Source organism: Sarcophilus harrisii, chromosome 1, assembly GCF_902635505.1.
Source record: "Sarcophilus harrisii chromosome 1, mSarHar1.11, whole genome shotgun sequence".
NCBI classification, from domain to species: Eukaryota; Metazoa; Chordata; class Mammalia; order Dasyuromorphia; family Dasyuridae; genus Sarcophilus; species Sarcophilus harrisii.
This window is the reverse complement of record NC_045426.1, coordinates 535,034,926-535,055,903: the sequence shown is the minus strand read 5'-3', so window position 1 is coordinate 535,055,903 and position 20,978 is coordinate 535,034,926. Positions and strand designations below refer to the sequence as shown.

The 20,978-nt window shown below is 34.6% G+C and overlaps 1 protein-coding gene across 1 annotated transcript in view; it reads left to right on the top strand.

Moving 5' to 3' along the window:
* Positions 1 to 20,978, top strand: part of SCGN (secretagogin, EF-hand calcium binding protein) — a 65,740-nt gene that overhangs the window by 13,657 nt on the left and 31,105 nt on the right. The window contains exons 3-6 of the mRNA XM_023496306.2: positions 4,882 to 4,974; positions 15,140 to 15,229; positions 16,990 to 17,046; positions 18,660 to 18,737. Coding sequence (XP_023352074.1) covers positions 4,882 to 4,974; positions 15,140 to 15,229; positions 16,990 to 17,046; positions 18,660 to 18,737 — 318 coding nt within the window. The remainder of the gene's footprint in view (positions 1 to 4,881; positions 4,975 to 15,139; positions 15,230 to 16,989; positions 17,047 to 18,659; positions 18,738 to 20,978) is intronic.

The following is a 20,978-nucleotide window of genomic DNA, read 5'->3' as shown; positions in this document are numbered from 1 at the left end:
TCTTTGTCTCCTTCTTTCCCAAGTTATTCCTTTAGTTCCTGATAGCCTTTTTTGTTCATAAGCACCAGGGTACAGCATTAATTATCTCCCAATCAAGGAAAGTATTTCTCCTCTTTCTTCAAATGTGTTTGATGCTGCCTCTTCCATGCTGCCTCTTCTGCTCATTTTTTTTTTCTCTTTCCCCCCCTCTCTTTTTTCTTCATCTCTTTTCTTTTCTTCCTTACTTTCTAGGACTATTTATTTATATCTCTCCTCATTATTCTTGTATCCCACGTTAACCTGCCGACAAAAGAATAAACAATAAAGAAAAAAGAATCGACCAGTTTACTTGCTGAATTCTTATCACTCTCTCTTTTAAGATTAACTAAATTAACATAATTGCATGTGTATAACCTGATCCAATTTCTTATGATTTTAGGGAGGGGAAGGGAGGTAAGGAGAAAGAAAGAATATGAAACTCAAAACTTTGGGAAAAAAAACCCAAATGTCAAAAATTGTTTTAATATATAATTGGAGGAAAATAAAATATTTTTAAAATTAAAATTAAAAATATTAATTAAATTACCATTTCCTCTATGGAATCTTCCCTCACTCCAGTCATCAGTGACATTCCCTTTGGACTTCACATACCACTTTGTTTCTAACTCTTTTGGAAGCCTATCATGTATTTCTTATATTAAAGTTATCTCTGTGTGTGTGTATAATATATATATATATATATATATATATATATATATATATATATATATAATATTTCATCCCTTTCCTCAAAACCATAAGGTCCAGGATGGCAAAGACCTTATTTTCTCTAAACTCTAGGTTCCCCTTAGCATTTATTATAGTGTTTTGCATAAACTAAATATTTAATAAATGTTTATTGAATGTATCTTAGGCAGAGTCTGAAATTAAAGGGACATTGTCTCTCTAGAGCCTGATGCCTTCCTCAAATGGATGCCATGAACTTTGAACATCTTATTTCCTAGATGGAGTCTTTCAAAATATGCTCAGGTTGCAGGACATTGCTGATTTTTCTGAGTAATGTGTATCCCATGGGGGATAGCTATGCCTAAATTATTAAATAATCTGCCTAAATATCTTCCCTTAAACAATTAACAAGTATGCTAAACAAGTAACTTGTCTGGTGTTGTATAGGCACTTAGGGGATTACAACATTAGACATGTATCCCTACTATGCAGGCAGGTAAGAAGCTGGAGTAAGAAATCTGAAATTTGAGCCTAAACTCTTGTTATCAGCTGAGCTAAACCTTCAGGTACTGATAAATTAATGTGAGTCCAAGAAATAAGAATGATGGAGAATTTAAAATAGGATTAGAGTCAAGGATGCCAAAGTATCTCATAAACTTGAATTCTCTTGCTTTTTTGTTTATCATGTCTCAGTGGTGAACTGATTCCATGCAATGGTGAATACACTAAGGAAAACAATGTCAAACAAGACTCTTATTGATAAAAGTGAAATCCATTGCAGAAGATTAATGCTCCCCAGCAACCATTTGAGAGGTGGCCTTTGAATACAAATGGTCTCAGAGTCAATCATTACTTTATTCACTTTCTTCTAAAGAGGATTTTATAGCCACGACATGTATGAAGACAGGGAAAGAACTGGGGTCATTTGGTGAGCTCTTGATAAACAACTTCTTCTACCAATCCCAGCCGGCACCTCAGTAACTTACAGTTTTAGACCAAAAGGGTTCTTAACAGTTTTTACCTCCTGAACCTTTTTGGCAATCTGGTGAAGCATAGGAATCTCTTTTCAGAATAATAATTTAAAATTTGTCAGTTTTCTCAACTGTAAAATGGAGAGAAATAACAGCTCCTGCCTTGCAAGGTTGTTCTGAAAATCAGATGAGAGAACATTTGTAAAGCATTAGTAAAGTATTATTACATATTGTAAAGCACATAGTAGGTACTCTACTTATGCTTATTCCCTTTTCCTTCTTTTCCTCGTTTAAATGCTTAAAATAAAATACATATGATTAAAAATAAGCCAATAATTGTAATATGATTTTTAAAAAAAATTTTTTATTCTCACAGACACCACCTAGGTTTAAAAAGCCCTAAGAGAGTTACTTGGAGCACTAAGATGTTATGATTTAGTATGTGTTAAAAAGTAGGAGCTTGAATTCAGACCTCTCTGGCTTTGAGGCTAACTCTCCATCTATTCTGTCATGTTGCCTCAGCAAGACACCTATATAGAACCAGAAAAAAAAAACCCAGCTATAATCTATGTGGGATAGAAAGGAAGGAAGGCAAAGGTAGCATACTTTTGTTCCCCTGTGTATAGTCCAGGTAGATATTCAAAATATTTTTATTATCTAATATTAGAATTAATATTGTGAAAAAGATTACAATTAAATATTCTAAAGTCTCTAGCAGCTGGATGATCCATGACCATTTCTATTATAAATGTAGATGGTCTGGACAGTCTTAAAAGGAAACTTTACCTTTTCAGCAAACAGGACTTGCTAGTTGATGTATTAGACAGAGAGATCCTCATGTTGACAAACCTCTCAGTGCTGCCCTGCTGGGTCCTTCCTTGAACATCCCTGCTTCCCTATAGGGAGCCATTTCTGGTTGTCTAGCTCTTCCTCTTTTCACCTATCATGATGACATTCAGGGATGGCAGGTGGAAATGGGTTTATCTATATGACTGAACAGAAAGTTAAATATTAAAAAGCACCAGAGAGCATGATGCTTCGATTGTAAGTACTTTTCAAAAGTATATTTAATGATAACTTCCTTCTCTAGTTTTTTAAAAATAATTTTAGTATTTTTGTCATTTGTGATTTTAATCTTAAGCCTTAAGCATAGGCAAAAGATAAGACAGAATTATCATCATTTGTAACTGATAACAATGTTTCTTTAGGGAAATCGTAGAAAATCAATGCAAAAATTAGTCAAAAGAAATTAACTCCAATAAAAGTGGCAGATTGTAACAAATCCACAAAAGGAGATAAATAAATTTTATTCAATGTAACTACAAAACATGAAAAAAATCTGAGAGTTGACCTGCCAAGATATACTTAGGATTTATATGAATATTTTGATATATTTTTTACAGAAAGAAGACTTAAACAATTAGAAAATTTTTCATTATTCATCATTGGGTTATATCAATATAATAAAAATTAAAATACTTATTTTACATATTTAGTGGTTTGCCAATCAAACTACCAAGGACAATTTTATAGACCTGGGTAAAATAACAAGAAAGTTCATTTGGTGAAACCAAAGTTCAAAGATTTCAAAGGAAAATCATAAAAAAATAGAAATGAAGAATAATTAGCTTAGTAGATCTGAAATGATATTATAAATTAGTAATTAGCAGACTATTTGGTTCTTGTTAAAAAATTTTAGTAGTATAACAGATAATAATGCTAGTGCTTCAAGATTTGCAAGTACTTTACATATATTATCTCATTTGATCTTGACAAAAACCCTGTGAAGTAGATGTTATTTTGTCCCCATTTACAAATGAGGAACTTGAGGCTAAAGGAAATTTAATGACAAGCAATTTCTGGGATAGAATTTGAACTCAGGTCTTCCTGAGTCTGATTCCAATACTTCATCAATTATACCATCTAACTTCCTAGACCAGATAACCAAAACTTAGGAATAATTTAACATTGCCTGGTATTCATTATAGTAGAATTATATATTACAAGTCAGCTTCTAAAATCTGAACAGAAATATATAAAATGAATATAAGGGAGAGGCTACTAACAGGTAGAAAATCAGGAAAAGTCTCATTAGCATGGAGCACCTAGCATGAGGCTCCAAAAGTTGGAGGTAAAGAGAGGAAAAATTCCAGGCACTGGAAACAACACAGAGATAAGAGATGGAATATATCAGATAGGTAAGGTTGGCTGGGATGTAAAGGAAGTGAACAGGAATGATATGTGATCAGCCTGGGAGAATGGACTTGAATCTAGTTGGTGAGGATTTCAAATACCAGAATAAAACTAAAGCAGATTTATTTTGCTTAAATATTTCTTCAATCATATCTGACTCTTCGTGACCCATGGACCAGAGCATGTCAAAAATGTCCAAGAGATTTCCTTGGCAAAGATACTGGACTGGTTTGCCCTTTTGTTCTCCAGTATGTTAAGGCAAACAGAGGATAAGCTACTTGTGCCAAATTACACAGGTAGAAATGTGTACCTTTTCTAAGCAATATATAACTAGTTTCCCTTCATAACAATAGTCACATGATGTTTTGTCAGCTTGTTGAGGCTACCCTTCCTCCACCTACCTTATTCACAAGTAGAAGGGCAGAGGGATAATAGAAATAGTAAAAGTGAGAACATGTAACTGAATAATGGATTTTCCTTATTCAATAAATATTTATGAAGCACCTATTGTGTATAAAATGCTATCTTAGATGCTAAGGAAATTAAAAGTTATGACAAATCCTGTTCTCTAAAAATACCAATAACAATTGTTATTCCAAAGGATTATTATTCTTTGGAATCAAATGAAGTGATGTATATGGAAATGTTTTATAATTCACAAAACTACATATAATTTGTCTTAATATTCTAATAATTCATATAAATATTCTAATACTTATTATTACTGTTATTTTCTAATTAACCATTGGTTGGAATTATCCAACATATGTTGAAACTAACAATGAAAAGTTAATTGTACATAGTCCTCACTTGTATGTAGGTCACTTGTAGCATCAACTCATATACTCAAAATTTGGACTAATGAGAAGAGCATTTGGTTTTGGAGTCAGAGATCCTGGATCCAAATTCTGGATCTGCTACTTATTGACAATGTGACTTGGAGCAAGTCACTTCCTTGCACTGAGATTTCAATTATTTTTTTTAACATGTAGCTTTGTTTGACTTGATGCAGGAAGCTGTAGCAGAGGAGAAACTTCAAGAGGTGAAAAAACGTTTCTTGGCTGCCTATGGCATCTCTGAAGATGGTCACCTGCAGATACAAGAGGTACTTTCTAGACATTGTATGTATGATTGTGGGTGTTTGTATGTGGGCAATAATAGGCAGTTTGTATGTATATACAAGGACATATGTATTGTGTGCTTAGATATATGTGTTTAGGTGGCAGAGTAGATAGAGTGATGGGACTGGAGGTCTTGAGTTCAAATCTGACTTCAGACATTTACCAGCTCTGTGACTGGGGACAAATATATTATTCCTGTTTGCCCCAGTTTCTTCATTTGTAAGATAAGTTATAATAATTGGGTATTGTCTTCCTGGTTCTAATTGTTTAACTTTGTATATTTCACATAAATCTTCCTTTGTCTTTCTGTATTCTTCATACTCATCACTTCTTACAATGTGAGTTTACATTATATTCATGTACCCACAGTTTGTTTAGTCATTTCCCACTTAAAGGTACCTATTTTGTTTCTAGTTCTTCTCATGAGTCTTCAGCCAGAGTAACTGAACAGGAACTTAACTAGTTTCCACTTTCCCTCAGACAGAGAAAAATTGCTCATCCTTATTCAGAAATGATTCTGAAAAAGAGCTAATCTTGTTAGTAGCTTCTGCTACTTCACAGAACCTTTGATCTCTGAAGGCAGATTTCAGACTAGCTTTTACTATCATTCCAGGATCTGGAGGGGGATTAGTATAGCTCGATTTTCCTAGACCTTCATCTGCAGCCTCCATTTCTGGCTGTATCCATTCACAAGGAATATAAAGGAAATTAGATGAAGATCCATCATGAGAAATACTCATGTATTGTTCCTGTCTTTCCATTGCTGAGCCCTCCTTCTTCAAGGACTTCTAGTTGGTGTGGAGAGACACAGTGTGCAAAAAAAAACCAAAAAAAAAAACCCCACAAGGTCTCAGAATTCATTTATGTCCAATGGATAGTCCTAGTTACTTTAATAGAGTTTCATTTATTGTATTAGAAGATGAAAAATGCTACATGAGAAGGGATTTGAAAGATAGTATCAAGAATATGTCTGAATGGAAAAGAAGATAAGACAATCATAAAGGTGATGAGAGATTACAGATTCATAGACTAAATGGAAGAGTGGTACTGCTAAAATAATAAAAATTTCAAGAAAGTCTCCATCATGCTGGGTAGATTGAGCCTCTGTGAAGGGAGTTACAGAAAAGCCTGACTAAGAAACATAAAATGAGAAGGTATGGAAGGATTTTTATTTGTGTTTGTGGTGTGAATATATATATTCAATTTTTAAAAGTCATTGTTCCATTGAAGAAATATTGACTAAAAACATACAAGTATCTCTGTGAAGGCTCAAAGATTTATAGAGCATAGAAATGAAAAGGATTTGAATGCTCATTTAATCCAACACCCTTACTTTACAGCCCACAATGCTAAGTCCCAGAGATAAAATACTTTGCCCAAAGTCACAGAGTTAAATTAGATAACAGCCAAATCTCCAACTGAGGTTCACTGACTTCCAGGTCACTCTTCATCAGAATGGGCAAATGTCCTGGCATGTAAGCTCCTTGTGAGCAGGGAACTTATACATACTAGTGCTTCACACAGCACTGGGAACATTGTGTTTTTGTTCAACTGGGTCATGAACCATAACACACTAGGACCTTCTATCCTTCACTATCTCCCAAATTCTATCCAAGCTTGTTTTCATTTCTTCCATGACATATCTAGCCATCTCATCTCCTTTTGCTTTTGCTTTTGATCTTCCTCAACATAGGGTCCAGCGAATCCTATCTTTTCATTATATGTCCAAAGTATTTAAACTTCAGCTTCAGTATTTGACCTTCCAGTGACTAGCCTGAATTAATTTCTTTAAGTATTGACTGATTTGATCACATGGCTTACCAAGGGATTCTCAAAAGTCTTCCATAGCTCCCCAACTTAAAAGCAGTGATTCTGCAATAATCAACTTTCCATCTAGTCCTATAGCCATACATTGCTACTGGAAAAACTGTAGCTTTGACTATGCACAGTAAACATTTAACCAGTGGGGATGGGGTTTGCTGATTAATTTATGTGATTCTTCTGTCAAGGTTTTTTTGTAAAATAGAAGCAAGTTATCCTTCCTCTTCTCAACCTCATCAAAATATGTGACCTCAGGAACCATTTTTATAGGAAAAACAGAAGTATTTTCCATTATGTTCCTGCTGGTTAGGAAGAAGCACTTGCTTTGCTTTAGCCTTCTCATTTAGCCTTAGGATCCTCTTAGTTTATTTGATTGTCATGGCAGCTGGCTCTGAGGAGCCCAGGACTCCTTTGATGAGTCACAAAACTCCAATGCTTCCCAGCTGCAATAAAGAGAGGGTGTTAAAGGACTGTTGTTAGAGAACAAATTAAACCCTGAGTTATTCACAAATAATTTCTATTATCCCTTTCACCTATTCCCTATTGTTTCCTGTTGCATCTGGAATTGATTTTACCCTAAATGGGGGAAAGGGAGAAGACAAAGAAAGGGGAGAAGGAGAAAAGACCTAGATTCCCTTCATTAAGATGGGATGATGGAACACCAAAGTAAAGGATACCCAGGAGACTCCTGGTATGTCTCTCCTGAGAGGGATTGATTTGTAACCACTTCATGTGAACTTCAAGGCCAGACTACACCCTTGAACTTGGCCTTTGAAAAGGAGATCAAAGACAGAAGGAAGGAACTTAAGAGAGCTAGAAAATGGCTACTCACAAGGACTCAGATTGGATTTTTTGGAAAGTGAAGACTTGGAGAATGTAAGACTATAAGACTACCCTCTACTCCTCCCAGGAAACTATGTGGCCCCCTACATAACCCTGGCTGAGAGGTGAATTCATACCCTGCCAAGGAAATACCAATGTCAGTCCAAAGACCGCATCCCTGAGGAATAAACTTCACCAACAAATTAACCCTGTGAAAGGAATTCTGCACTCCTTTAGAAAATAGAAGAGGGATTCAGAGGGCCTTCTCAGGGCAAATCCTTTGAAATAGGTATAGGCAACTTCTCAGTTAAAGAGGAAAGAGTAACAAATTAAAACAAAACAAAGCAAAAAAAAAAAAAAACTGAAAAAAAGAAGGAAAAACAAAAAAATCAGGAAGGAAGGAAATCATTAGAATGAAAACCAGAACAAAACTAAGACAATTTGGAGGAGAGGGTAACTAGGGAATACATAAAACCATATATTTAAAAAGTATTTCAGGTTCCACAGTTGATGGATCTTTTTCTAACTAGTCTTCTCTCTAACTTTCCATCCTTAAGTTGGTCACTTCTCTTTTCCTTTTATTTTATTTTTAACTTATGAAGTAGAAAAGATTATTGTATATGAAACTGTAAATCTAATATGTATAACTTTTTACCAAAGAATGAAAAGAGAAAGAAAAATTCAAGGATGATGAGCAGATGAATTTGTTTTATCATTTGTTATATGTATGGTATGATAGGGAAAGAAACAGTAGCTGATGGCAGAAAAAAAGCTTGGGAATGTCACATATTTAGGCTTCCATTTCCTCCCCCCACTTCATTACCTCAGATTGATAGTGGGTTATGTTCTAAAAACCTGGTTCCTGGAATTCCATAGTAATTGGCTTTCTTAGCCTGCTCCCTGAAAGAGCTTACTTATAAAATCCATTCCCTATTAGCAGAAACTGTGTTTTATAAATGAGAAGGATTTCTAATCCCATATGATGTTGTTGTGTGACCTTGGGCAGACCAATATATCTACCCCATCCTGTAATTCTTCAACTACAAAATGTAAATGGTGAGATGTGATACTGATATTCTATACTAGTAGAAAATATAAACTCACAGTTCAAATTTATCAACAGGACTTGTTTGATAAACAAAATAAATAGCAAAGAGCTATTAAGCTTGAGGCACTTTGGTAGACATTGGGGATTCAAAAATGAAATACAGTATAAACTCTGCCCTCAAACAATGTACAGGGAAATGAAACAAGTATACAATTAACTGTAATACAAGTATGAAAATTACAAGGGCACTTTAGCAATCAAAAGAGTGTTCTGAGAAATCCAAGATGCAATCCTTGTTAACTATAGATTAGAAATTCAATTCAATAAGCATTTAAATACCCTACCAGGGAGTGTGCTAAGTCATATGGTTACAAAGACAAACAAAAACAGCAATGACTACCAAGAAAGTGACATTCTTTTTGAGAGGGAGTTTGAAAATATTTAAGTATACAAAATACATGTAGATGAGGTAATTTTATTGGAGAATGATTTAGGTACACTAGGAAGAAGATTTTATAAGCAGATGGATAAGGATTCCAGAGAGCACAATGGAAGGTAGGAAAGAGTCAGAGGAAGAAAAGAGAGATGGGTCATAGAGCAAGGAGCAGGGAGTGGTAGCTAGAGAAGAGAAGTTAACTGATTTAGCCAGTCTCCAAGTCAGAAGCTCAAGATTATTGAGTGGAACAATAGAGTAATAGATTGCCATGTCTTTCACAGGTAACAAATGCTGGTTTGATTAAGTTTCCCTGAGAAAGAGATGGAAAGCATGTATGGAAAGGTGTACATGTTGTAGCAGAAATGGATCTACTTGATGGTCAAGGCATGAGTTGGAGTTTTAAGACCAGGCTAATTATAGAAGGATAGAAGACCTGCTTGAGGTACAAACTCTCAGGTTGAGATGAAGAAATTGAGGCAAACAGGGTCATATAACTAAGGTCAGATTTGAACTCGAGAATGAGTCTGCTTGATTCTAGTCCAGCAGTCTAAATACTCTGCCATCTAGCCACCCATAATTATCGAAGTACTTCATAGAAATAATGGTACTCGATATGGTGTTAACAAATGAGAAACCTTCTAATAAGGGAGAGGAAGGTTTTGTTCAAGATTTGAGACGTAACAGAAACAAAGAAGCAACAGGCAGATTGGTTGGGCTGGAGCAAATAATATGTGAAAAGGATATAATATAAAATAATATTAGTGAGGTTGGTTAGAATCATAACACAAAAAGCCTTCAATTCCAGTCAATGGTATGAGGGATGTATTAGAGCTAGAAAGAACTATTAAGAGACTTATTGTAGTCCAGGCTAGAGGTAACAAGGTCATGAACCTCAAATGAATTCTTGCTGGTTTATAAAAATTTTTATAAATAGAATCAATAGGACTTAAAAATTGATTGACTATGGAGAAAGTGAGGGAAGTAAAGAAAGAAGTCAAGAAAGATTAAAAAGATTCAAGTCTTGAAGAAAGATGGTACCACCAAGAAAAATAGGGTCATTAAAGATTCTCAATGATGACAGGAACCTCAGAGGTCATTTAGTATAATATCTACATAAAGAATCAAAAAAATTACATTTCTCTGTCTTCCTTTCCTCTCTTTCATCCATATATTTCTATATATCTTTATTTAATGAATGTCAACAGATTCATCATCTCATTGATATGGCTACTTCCTTCAATGAGATTATAATTTTCCATGCCTTCTCTTCCTATGAAATTTCTATGTCCTCTCATAAAACTGGCAAAGAGATGTATTCCATGTCCTAAGAGACCATGCTCCAAGCCTTTTAAAATTCTGAAGTTGCAACATTTAACTAAGGACTTCCTGAACAGAGCATTGGGCCTGGAGTCAAGAAAACCCAAGTTCAAATCTGACTTCAGACACCTCAGTTTCCTCATTGGTAAAATGGGAATAACAGCACCTGATGTAATTCTTGTGAGGATCAAATTAGATAATGTTTATCAAGCAAGTTGCAAACCTTAAAGCTGTTGGAATCTTTACAAAGTGTTAAGCCATTGAAGTTGATTTGATCTTAGAAGATATTTTGGGCCAAAACTTGAAACAAAGTACTAAGTGGAACTGATTGAACAATGCTTGTGTTCACACCTTTAGAGAGCTCATAAGTATCTAAGAACTCAATGGAGTTCACATGTTTGGGAGATTTCAGAGAGCATGCTGGGAGATATCCCACAACCCCACTCTCAGAGAAGTAGCATAAATGTAGTTCCAGTGAGCAACTCAAGAGAGTTCTGGGAAACTTCAACTGGGGTTGGAGACAGAGCACTCTGGGAGATATAGAAGCCTACTCGCCTCAGTTGGAGATTGAGAAGCCACGAGTCAGAGCTGGCTGGAAGCTGAAGAAAGCAGAGGCAGAAGCCAAGGACAAAGCTGTAAGATCTCTTGGAGCCAGGCAGAGAGATAGGCCTCAACTAACCAGGCTAATTTGTAAGGAGAAATAAACGCTTGCATTTTTACCAGCTGGCTGCGATTTTGGAGTAATTATTTAAGGCTGCCTCCAAGAAAAACCACTACATAAAGCATGATATAAATGCTAGTTAGTAGTAGTAGTAGTAATAGGAACAACAGCAGTAGTTGTATTAATGGTGGTGGTATTGGACTATCTCTGCATTATTTCTCAATCTTCCTTTATAACTGTCCCAACTTTTGCTACCCTATATTTTCAAAGTATTGTCAATTCTTTTTTTTTAAATAGCTTTTTATTTTCAAGTCATATGCATGGGTAATTTTACAGCATTGACAATTGCCAAACCTTTTGTTCCAATTTTTCCCCTCCTTCCCCCCACCCCCTCCCCTAGATGGCAGGATGACCAATATATGTTACATATGTTAACGTATAAATTAAATTATGTCAATTCTTGTGGGTAAGTCATCACTGGTAACATGATAAAGCCCACTGTGTATGTTTCCTTTGCTCTATTTCTTTACTGGAGTGCATTTTTTAAAGATGCCTTTCATGTAAAATCTGGGCTCCTTGAGGGATGGGGCAACTTTGATTTTCCCTCATTCACTCCACTGTTCAGCATACTGCCTCTCATATAGGGTACTTCTAACTGCTTATTATATTGTGGCACAGCCATATAGCATTCCTGGAAGAATAAAATTTAAAAAAGGGATTTTGTATTGGGGGAGGGGAGCTTGGGATCATTGAAAATACTATTCAGTTTTCAAAACACCAGAGCCTTATCTCTTCAGGCTAGAACCAACTCTCTGTGCATTTATAACGCTTGTTCATGTATAGTAATAGACTAAAACAATGAGCTGTTAATAAAATCATGTCATAATATGAACTATATATATTTCATCTATTTAGTTGTTATTGCATAAATTATTAAGTCCATCTCTTGACTTCTGGACCTCACAAAGTTTTTAAGTATTCTGGGATTTGCTATAATTAATACAATGCCAATCACAAAAAGAAACTTCTTAATACACAAATACTAAGGTCATGCATAATACTTGGTAAACAATCACAAAATTTTTGATTGTGATCCTCTGATTATCATTATCAACTAAGCATAAAACAGGGAAATGAATGTTCATGAAAGGTAATCCCTGCTATTATGGAGAATATCAAATACAGAGTCCAAATGGAAGAGAAATTTCTTATAGTTGATGTTCTTTTGATAAATAAAATGTTGTTTTGTTGGGTTTTTTTCCCTTTGGCTAAAGCCTATACTTTCAAAAAGTAACTCCTACCTGGGAAACTCCCTCTGCCAATATAAATCTTCAACTGTTCTACCATTTATAATCTTAGGGAATTGCCTGAGCTCACTAAGAAATTAAATGACATGGCTACCTAGGGTCACTCAGCCAATAATGTGTCAGAAGCATATACTTCTTGATTTGAATCTATATCTATTTAGCCTTAGGTGAAATCTCTATCCTTTATGTGAGGGTATCAGTGTTAAAGTTGCATATATATATAATAGTAATATATATTGGGATAATCAATGTAATTATATTAGTATATAACATCTTTCATTAAATCCTTTTTTTGATTCTTCATCAAGTTATGGAGGAAACCTTAAGTTCTGACAGCCTATGCTGGGGTAATGCTAGTTCTGCTAGAATCTACCAAACTGGAAATGATTTATCATTAACCAGTGTTGTTCAAGAAACATCCTAACTAAATGTAGGAATGATCAAAGGCCAAACAGTGATTCATTTTGAGACACATTCACACAAAAAGACTATTAAACAAGTTTTTAAAAAATGATGCTTGCTGACAAAACTACAAATCCTTATAGTATGTGTCTGCATAGACAAATCATTTTGAATTTATTGCTTTATTCTTTATTTTTGTTAATGATTACTATATTTCCTGTTTTTAAAACATAAGCAAGAAAGTGAGGAGAGTACATTTTAGAGAAAGAAAAATGATGAGCTCAATCCTGGTAGAGTTAAAATTTCAATATGTCAACTAGGTAAAGATAACTATAATAATAATAATAATAGCTAACTTTTATATGGTATGTTGTAGTTCACAAAGTGCTTTACATATATATATATATATATATATATATATATATAAATATATAAATAAATTATTATTATTATCTCATTTGGTTATCCCAACCCTATAAAGTAAATACTGTTGTTATCCTCATTTTACAGATGAGGAACCTAAGGCTGAATAAGTTAAATGACTTTCCAAGGTCACATAGATGATAAATGTCTGACATAGGATTTGAACTAAAACTTTCTTGACTTCAAGTCCAATATATTCTATCCATTATGCCATCTAGCTGTCGAGGGTTCAGCAAACCTTTGGGATTGCATACCTGGCCCTGGAAAAAGATTAGAGCTGCTTTGGTTGATTTGGAGGTTATCTGCTCTGCATTAAGATGATAATTGCTGTCATGGAAATAGAATCTCTAAAGGAAAAATGTAGAGAAAGAAGAAAAGGAAACTCAGAACAGATCCTCAAGAGACACTATACTTAGCATTTTTCTTTGTATTAGAGATCTAGAAAGATCTCTTAGCCATCTAAAAAAGAATGGGAAGAAAACAGTTTCATAGAAGACAAGTGAAGGAAATTGAGAAGTGGTCAAAGGGGAAAATTTCAAAGCTAAAGATCTTGAAAGTGGAAATTATTATTCAGGTTTGGAACTCCCTAGCTGAAAAACAAGGATGTGAAATTGAAAATATAGAACAAAGAGTTTGCAGAACTTTCTCCTACTGCAAAGTAGAGGCATGAGAGAAGTAATAGCTAATACAGAAGGTGATGATGAGATGTCTCAAGATCATAGATGTGATATCTTTAGGAAGAAGTCAGGTTTCAGTTAGTCTGGGGAAATAGAAGTGTATGAAGAAGAAGAAAATAAGATGTGAACAAGTTGTGGTATATATTGTGACAGATAAGAAATGTGAGATTTCTTGCACTGTGCGATAAGAAATGACAAACAGGATGATTTCAGAAAAACCTGAAAAGACTTATATGAATTGATGTGAAGTGAAGTGAAAAGACCAAGAGAACATTGTCCATAATAACACTAATATTATGCAGGGAAGAATTGTGAATGAATTACCATTCTCAGCAAAACAATCTAAGACAAACCCAAAAGACTCATGATGAAACATACTATTCATTTCTAGAGACAGAACTGATATTGTCTGAATGTAGATAGAAGCATACTATTTTTCACTTTTTTTCATTTTTTGTGTTTTCTTATACAAATGATTATATGGAAATGCTTTATATGATTGTATATTTATAGCATATCAGATTGCTTACTATTTCAGAGAGGGGGAAGGGAAGAAAGAAACAAGGTGAGGAGAAAGCATGAGATTTAGAATTCAAAACTATTAAAAAATGTTTAAAATTATTTTAATGTGTAATTGTGGGGAAAAAAGAAAGATGGCATTTGATAAGGTATAAAAATGACATGATATTGATTAAGGACAGCAGGGGAAAAAAAAGAAATTTGTGTCTAGAAAAACATCACAGAGATTAGGGGAACAATAAAGTTAGAATATAAACCAGAAGACATAACTAACTCTTGGGCAGGGAAAGATCAGAATAGATAGAAGTTTATAACTCAAAGTAGCCTTGGGGTACTAAATGGTTTCTAGTGGTTTTGCTATCTATTCATATTCATTGGTTTTCTACCCAGACATATGACTGAATTGATTCTTGACCTTCATGTAAACTTTACTATATAGTCCCAGAAGACTAAAAAATATGCAAAATTTTAGGAGAATCTCTTCTTGTCCATTAGGAACTCATAATCAAAGGAGTGGCAATGTACATTAGGCTACCCCAATGGTACTGAAAATATCCATCCTCTTAGTTTTTTTTAATTGATAAATTGATCAGTGGGGGCAAGGGGAACTAAGAAGATATTAAATGATGGATAAAAACAAGTCACTGACTGACAGGACACCCTAAGTAATACTGATTTCTAGATTAAATCTAAATGCTTTTGTCTTAATCCTTTAGCTTGCCAGCATAATCTTGCCAGAAGATGAAAATTTTCTTTTGCTCTTTCGTCGAGAAACTCCCTTGGATAACAGTGTGGAGTTTATGCAGGTAAGCAGCTTTTCCTTTCCTATACCAAATCTGACAAAGGATACTCATAAAAGGTTTCAGACTGTGTGAGGATAGGAGAGGGAAACAAATACTCATCATGATTTTCTATGTGATTGGTTCAATTCGCAGAGACAGCAAGATGTCACATAAAGAGTATTGGACCTAGAGCCAAATCCTTTTTCTGACTTACTAAGCATGTGGCTCTGAAAGTCATTTATTTAGTTTCCTTAAATCTCACTTGTATCATCTGTTAAATGAGGATATTAATACATCTAGTGCCATCTTCACAGGATTAATGTGGGGTTAATGGTTTAAAAACAACACAATTTCTAAAGCTGTGTACTAGGTTTTAAAGTTTAAGCTTTACTTGAGCCTGAACTGAGACTTTTGGGATATGCTATCTATTCCTCAGCTATTGTTTTGTTTTGTTTTCAACATCTTGTGACTAATGATATTTGAAGAGAGGCTTGCTGGTCACATTTAGGCAAATGTTCCTCTTTAAATCAGCCAGTCAATAAATCATTTCCAAAACCTATTTTCTAGAATTGGTAGCTAAAAACCTGTTTTCCATGTTTTGTTTCCTTCCTAATCGTCTGCAGGTCATAGGTAGGAGGTGAAAAAGATGAGTGTGTGTGCATGGTGGGGAGAATTGTTGCTGATGTTGGTCCTTCATTTTTTGAAGAGATGCAGTGACATTGCAGGGTGATATCTTGACTTATGCATGAATTGGATTCAAGTGAGGCAAAGTTGCACAAAATCATCAGCTTCACTCTCTCCTCCAGTCATCAAAGCCCAGTGGCATGGTATAAATCAAGAAAACTGGCAATGGCTAAGACTGATGGCTGAGAATGCCGTGGGTGACCTTAGCCTTTCTAAATTAAGGTCTTTCTGAGGCTGCAGTTTGTCTGAGGCAACACCCATTCAATGACTAATAGCTAGGTAAGAATTGAGACAAAAGATAAACTAATTTACCATCACAACATATTCATCTGGATCACGTAAATCATCAAAGATCATTTTGGCTGAGTGGCTTCTGACTTATCCAAAGGAGCTCTTTTAGCTGAATGTCTTTTTTGTAAAGACAGTTAAAGAAATGGCTCTATAGGAACTGAGAGATTTTATTTCATTTTTTTAATTGAATATTTCTGTTTGTTCACTGCTACCCAAAGAAACCTAAAATATTGCTTTTGTCTTTTTTTAAAAATTGACTGTAGGAGATAGGAGCCAGAACCAAATCAGCAAAACCTGAGTACAAATCATATCTCTGACGTATACTGCTTGTGTAATCCTTAACTTCTTAATGCTCTGGGCAGCCCTCTTAAGATTATAATTTGTAAAGAAGGCAATGACTTGCATTGGTAGAGAGAGTTTCATATACAGTCAAATCACAGATCCAGCCCTAAACCACCTATAACTAAATATCAACTGCAGATTCTGTCCCTGTAAGATTGTTTTTGTTGTTCAGTCATTTAAGTTGTGTTTGACTCTTTGTGATCCCATTTGGGGGTTTCTTGGCAAAGATGCTGAAGTGGCTTGTCACTTCCTTCTCCAGATCATTTTACACATGAGGAAACCGAGACAAACAAGGTTAAGTGACTTGCCCAGAATCACACATCTAGTAAGAGTTTGAAGACAGATTTGAATTCAGAAAGGTGAATCTTCCAGACTCCATTGCACCACTGAGCTGCCTGTAAGATTAGCAGGAGTCTATTTAGCTCAATGATTTAAGGACTGACTACTGATTAGGTCTTGTGTTTCAGATTTGGCGCAAATATGATGCTGATAGCAGTGGATTTATCTCAGCTGGGGAGCTCCAGGTAAGCTTTGTCTAATGTATTCTGAACCTGCTGAAGGTTTGGAAAATGTGTGGTTTTGTCTATTGCTAGAAATTTGAGTCCAAATATGTTGTGCACTTAACTTCCAATGGAGTGGAGCCAAGAACTTCAAGTTTAATTTTATCACCAGTTCTCCAAGCTGTCCACTTTTGAGTCTCTCTTCAAAAATTCAGATAGTGTTACTCTTATAACCATAGAGACAAAGAAGGAGAAATCATCATTTTAATTATTCATTTATTCACTTATTCACTAAACAAGGGCTATTATGCACCTGTTATGTTCCAGACACTGTGGCAGGTGCTGGTAATACAAAGACAAAATGAGGAATATGAGGGAAATGGGTATCTGTTTTCTATTTCTTGCTGCTATAAAAAGAATATTAGATTAGGAGTGAGAAAAGTTGGATTCAAATCCTGGCTATATTATCTTCTGACTGTGTAACTTTTCAAGTCACAACCTCTCTGTAGTTCAGATTTTTCACTTACAAAGTAAAATAATAACACTTACACTCCTTACCTCCTGGGATGATTGTAGAAAAAAAATCCCTCTTTAAATCTTAAAATGTTATATAAATATGAGGTGATATGAAACTGTAATCACAAATGAATGAATAAAAAGTGTTTACTATGTGCCAAGCTTTGTGCTAAGTTCTGGGATACAGCAAATACAGAAACTTTTGAGGAGCTTAATTTATTAAGTGGATAAGAATATTCATAGGGAAGTGGAAGCCAGAGAGGGGCTCTTTTTTTTCCTGGAAATTCTGGAATGATAAGTGGGGTCCCAAGAGAAGCCTATCTAAGAACATTGGAGGTTGGTTTGATTTTAATTCCTAGTTCCAGAACTGAAAGGAGAAGGAGAGGAAAGGGTAAACAGACTGTGGAAAAGAAGTTGGCCAAGAAGCTTTGGAAGAGTGGGTGACAAAGAAGGGAGTAAAATAAAGTGTGATTGATGATTTCCTGAAATAAAGTATTCTCAGAGAAGCTATCACTAATCAAATGAATGGGACCCCAAGGTAGAAGCTCCTCTAGGGAAGAGTCTCTGTATGGGCCACAAGGGAACTGTAGTAGAAGTGATCAGTCAAGTCCATATTATCTACTAACATGAGCTTTCTTAAAAAACAAAACAAAAACAATCCAATCTTTAAAACATGGAACTCATGGAGGCTTTATGCCTTTTGTAAAGTAGTATTTGCCTACAATAAAGGACATATGGAGAAAGACATCCACAGAAAGAACTGATAAGTATGTATAGAATAATTTTACATATATACATATATACATGTGTTTGCATATATGTGTGTGTATACACACACATTATACCTATTTATATCTAATGGTTACCATATCTAGGATGGGGGAAGAAAAAGGGGAAGAAAAAAATTTACCTGATAATTTTATTATGTATTTATAAGGAACAGTAATTTTTTGTTTCATGTGCAATCACTTTTTATTATACTATTTCAGAGAAATGCTTCTTTTATTCCATAAATTAAAAATAAAAATTTTTAAGTATTATTCATTTATATGATCTTTTTGTAAAGTGGTAATTTATACCTTTTATGAAGTGGTAATTCTTTTTTGTGTGTGTACCTATAGAATTTTCTTCGAGATCTCTTCCTACATCACAAAAAACTCATTCCTGAGGCCAAACTGGGTGAATATACTGATACCATGGTAAGTAAACTTTCAGATATGCTTCACAGTAGCAGTAAGAATAACCAGTCTTAACTTCTTCGGATGACCACTCAAATCCTATGTAATCATATGTGAAAGTTTATCACCTTTTTTTTAGGGAAGCCTAGAAGGTCCCATTTTTATTAGGCAAATAACCACAATGTTAATCTAAATCTCTTGGAACTTTGATTCCTTCATACTTTCTCCTCCATGCCTATGACATGTTACTACAATTATTTTCCTCCAATCCATCTGATCTCTCCTTTTTGTCCTTTGCCTTTTTTCTTCCTCTTGATATCATAACATCTCATTTTTACCTTTTTTCAGTCTTATGATACCATTCTTCAAAGCTCCATTCTCTTCTCTTTTAATACTCTCTACTTTAGAAATTGTATTCACTATTGTCACTGCAACTATTATTCCTATTGAGGTGACTCTTAAATCTCTATCTCCATACCCATTCTCCCTCCAGTGTTCTAGCCTTGCATTTCCAGTTATCTGTTAGATATCCCTCCTGGAGTTTCTGCTAATATTTCTTCTTTTTAATTAAAGTTTTTTATTTTCAAAATATGAATAATTTTCAACATTCACCCTTACAAAACCTAGTGTTATAATTTTTTTCCTTCCCTTCTCCCCAACACTTTCCCTAGATGGCAAGTGTTTCAATGTATGTTAAACATATTCTGCTAATATTTCCATCTCACTCCGGTGTAGTAGCAAAAATAGTTTGGAACATGTCCAAATCCCAGTTCTGCTCTTTGCTATCCATATCATTTGGGGTAAGTCACAGAGCCTACTGGGACTATGCTTTCCTCATTTATAAAATAAAGGTTTTGAAGCAGATATTTCTAAGGTCCCTTCCAACGTTATGTAATTAATGCTCAGAGTTAAACTAATCTTTCCTCTAAAATATGCTTTTTCCTGATTTTTCCTTCCCTTTCTGTCATTATCTCTTTGTGACCACCACACCTAATCGCCTGCCATATTTTGTCCATTCACGCTTTGCAATATTTTTTGCCAACAACTTAATGCATATTCTCAGGATCTCTCTGACTAATAAATTGCTAACTAGATTGAACACAGGCATTATGTCAAAACTGTGTCATTTTTTTCAATCTTTATATCCCCAGCTCCTAGGACAGTGATCTTTACTTATAGGAGGTACCTAAGAAATGTTTATTGATTGAATTGATTTTGTACATCAAATGCTATAGACAAAATAGGGTACTTGTGTTTTTTTAAACATAATCAATATTTTCCTGATTTTATATATTTGCTCAAAACTGGAATGCCATTCCCACTATCATTTCCCATTCTTTAAGGTCTATCCCAAATGCTGGTTACTTCATGAAATCTTTCCTAATTCTTTCCTTCCTTCTAATCAGCCAGAAATCATTGCTCATAACATGTGTTTTTCTACATTCTCAAGTATATTCTACTTTATATTATGATTGTATTTTATTTCCCTTCCCCTCTAGATAGTGAGCTGTTGGCTTATTTCTCTCTGAATGAATACTGGCTTTGAAGTCAGAGGGGATTCCTGAGTAATCTTGGACAAGTCACTTACCTACCCAGGGGCTGTTACCTCATTTGTAAAATGAAAGATTGAACCAGATGGCCTCTGAGGATCCTTTAAGCCATGTAGGTTCTTCTGATTCTCTCTCAGTGTCTAGTACAGTATCTAGCTGAATTTTCATTATGAATAGACATATAATTACCTAATTCTAAATAAAGGTTTTTTAATATCTTCCTACTTGGCCATAGTGTTGGTAGTGGTAAAAAAAAAAAAAACCATGATGTAGTTATTGGGTTCTCCATCCATTGACCTGAAAATGATTTGGGTACCTTCTAAATTTGAGGGTGTGGGGCAAAGTCCCATTCTAGCAATGGTTCTATATCTCAAGCACTTAGTATAGTGCCCTTTTATATATTTGAATATTCATAAATGTTCATTTAATTAAATTCAATATAGAAAGAATACCAAATTATTCATCTTATTTTGTAGATGATGAAGACTCAGGTTCCTAGAGGGTAAATGACTTATGGTTACCTAACAAGCTGAAACTAAGATTTCCTGACTCTCAAACTTATTTACTATGACTTTAAGAAAGACAATTTGGTCTTGGTCACAGTTTCTGTATTACTAAAAATGCTAAGGTTTGCTCTAGATTGCACTAAATTCTAAGCCCCCCCCCCCCAATCAAGTGTTCTTATACTCTTCTATATCGATCCCTGGTCAAA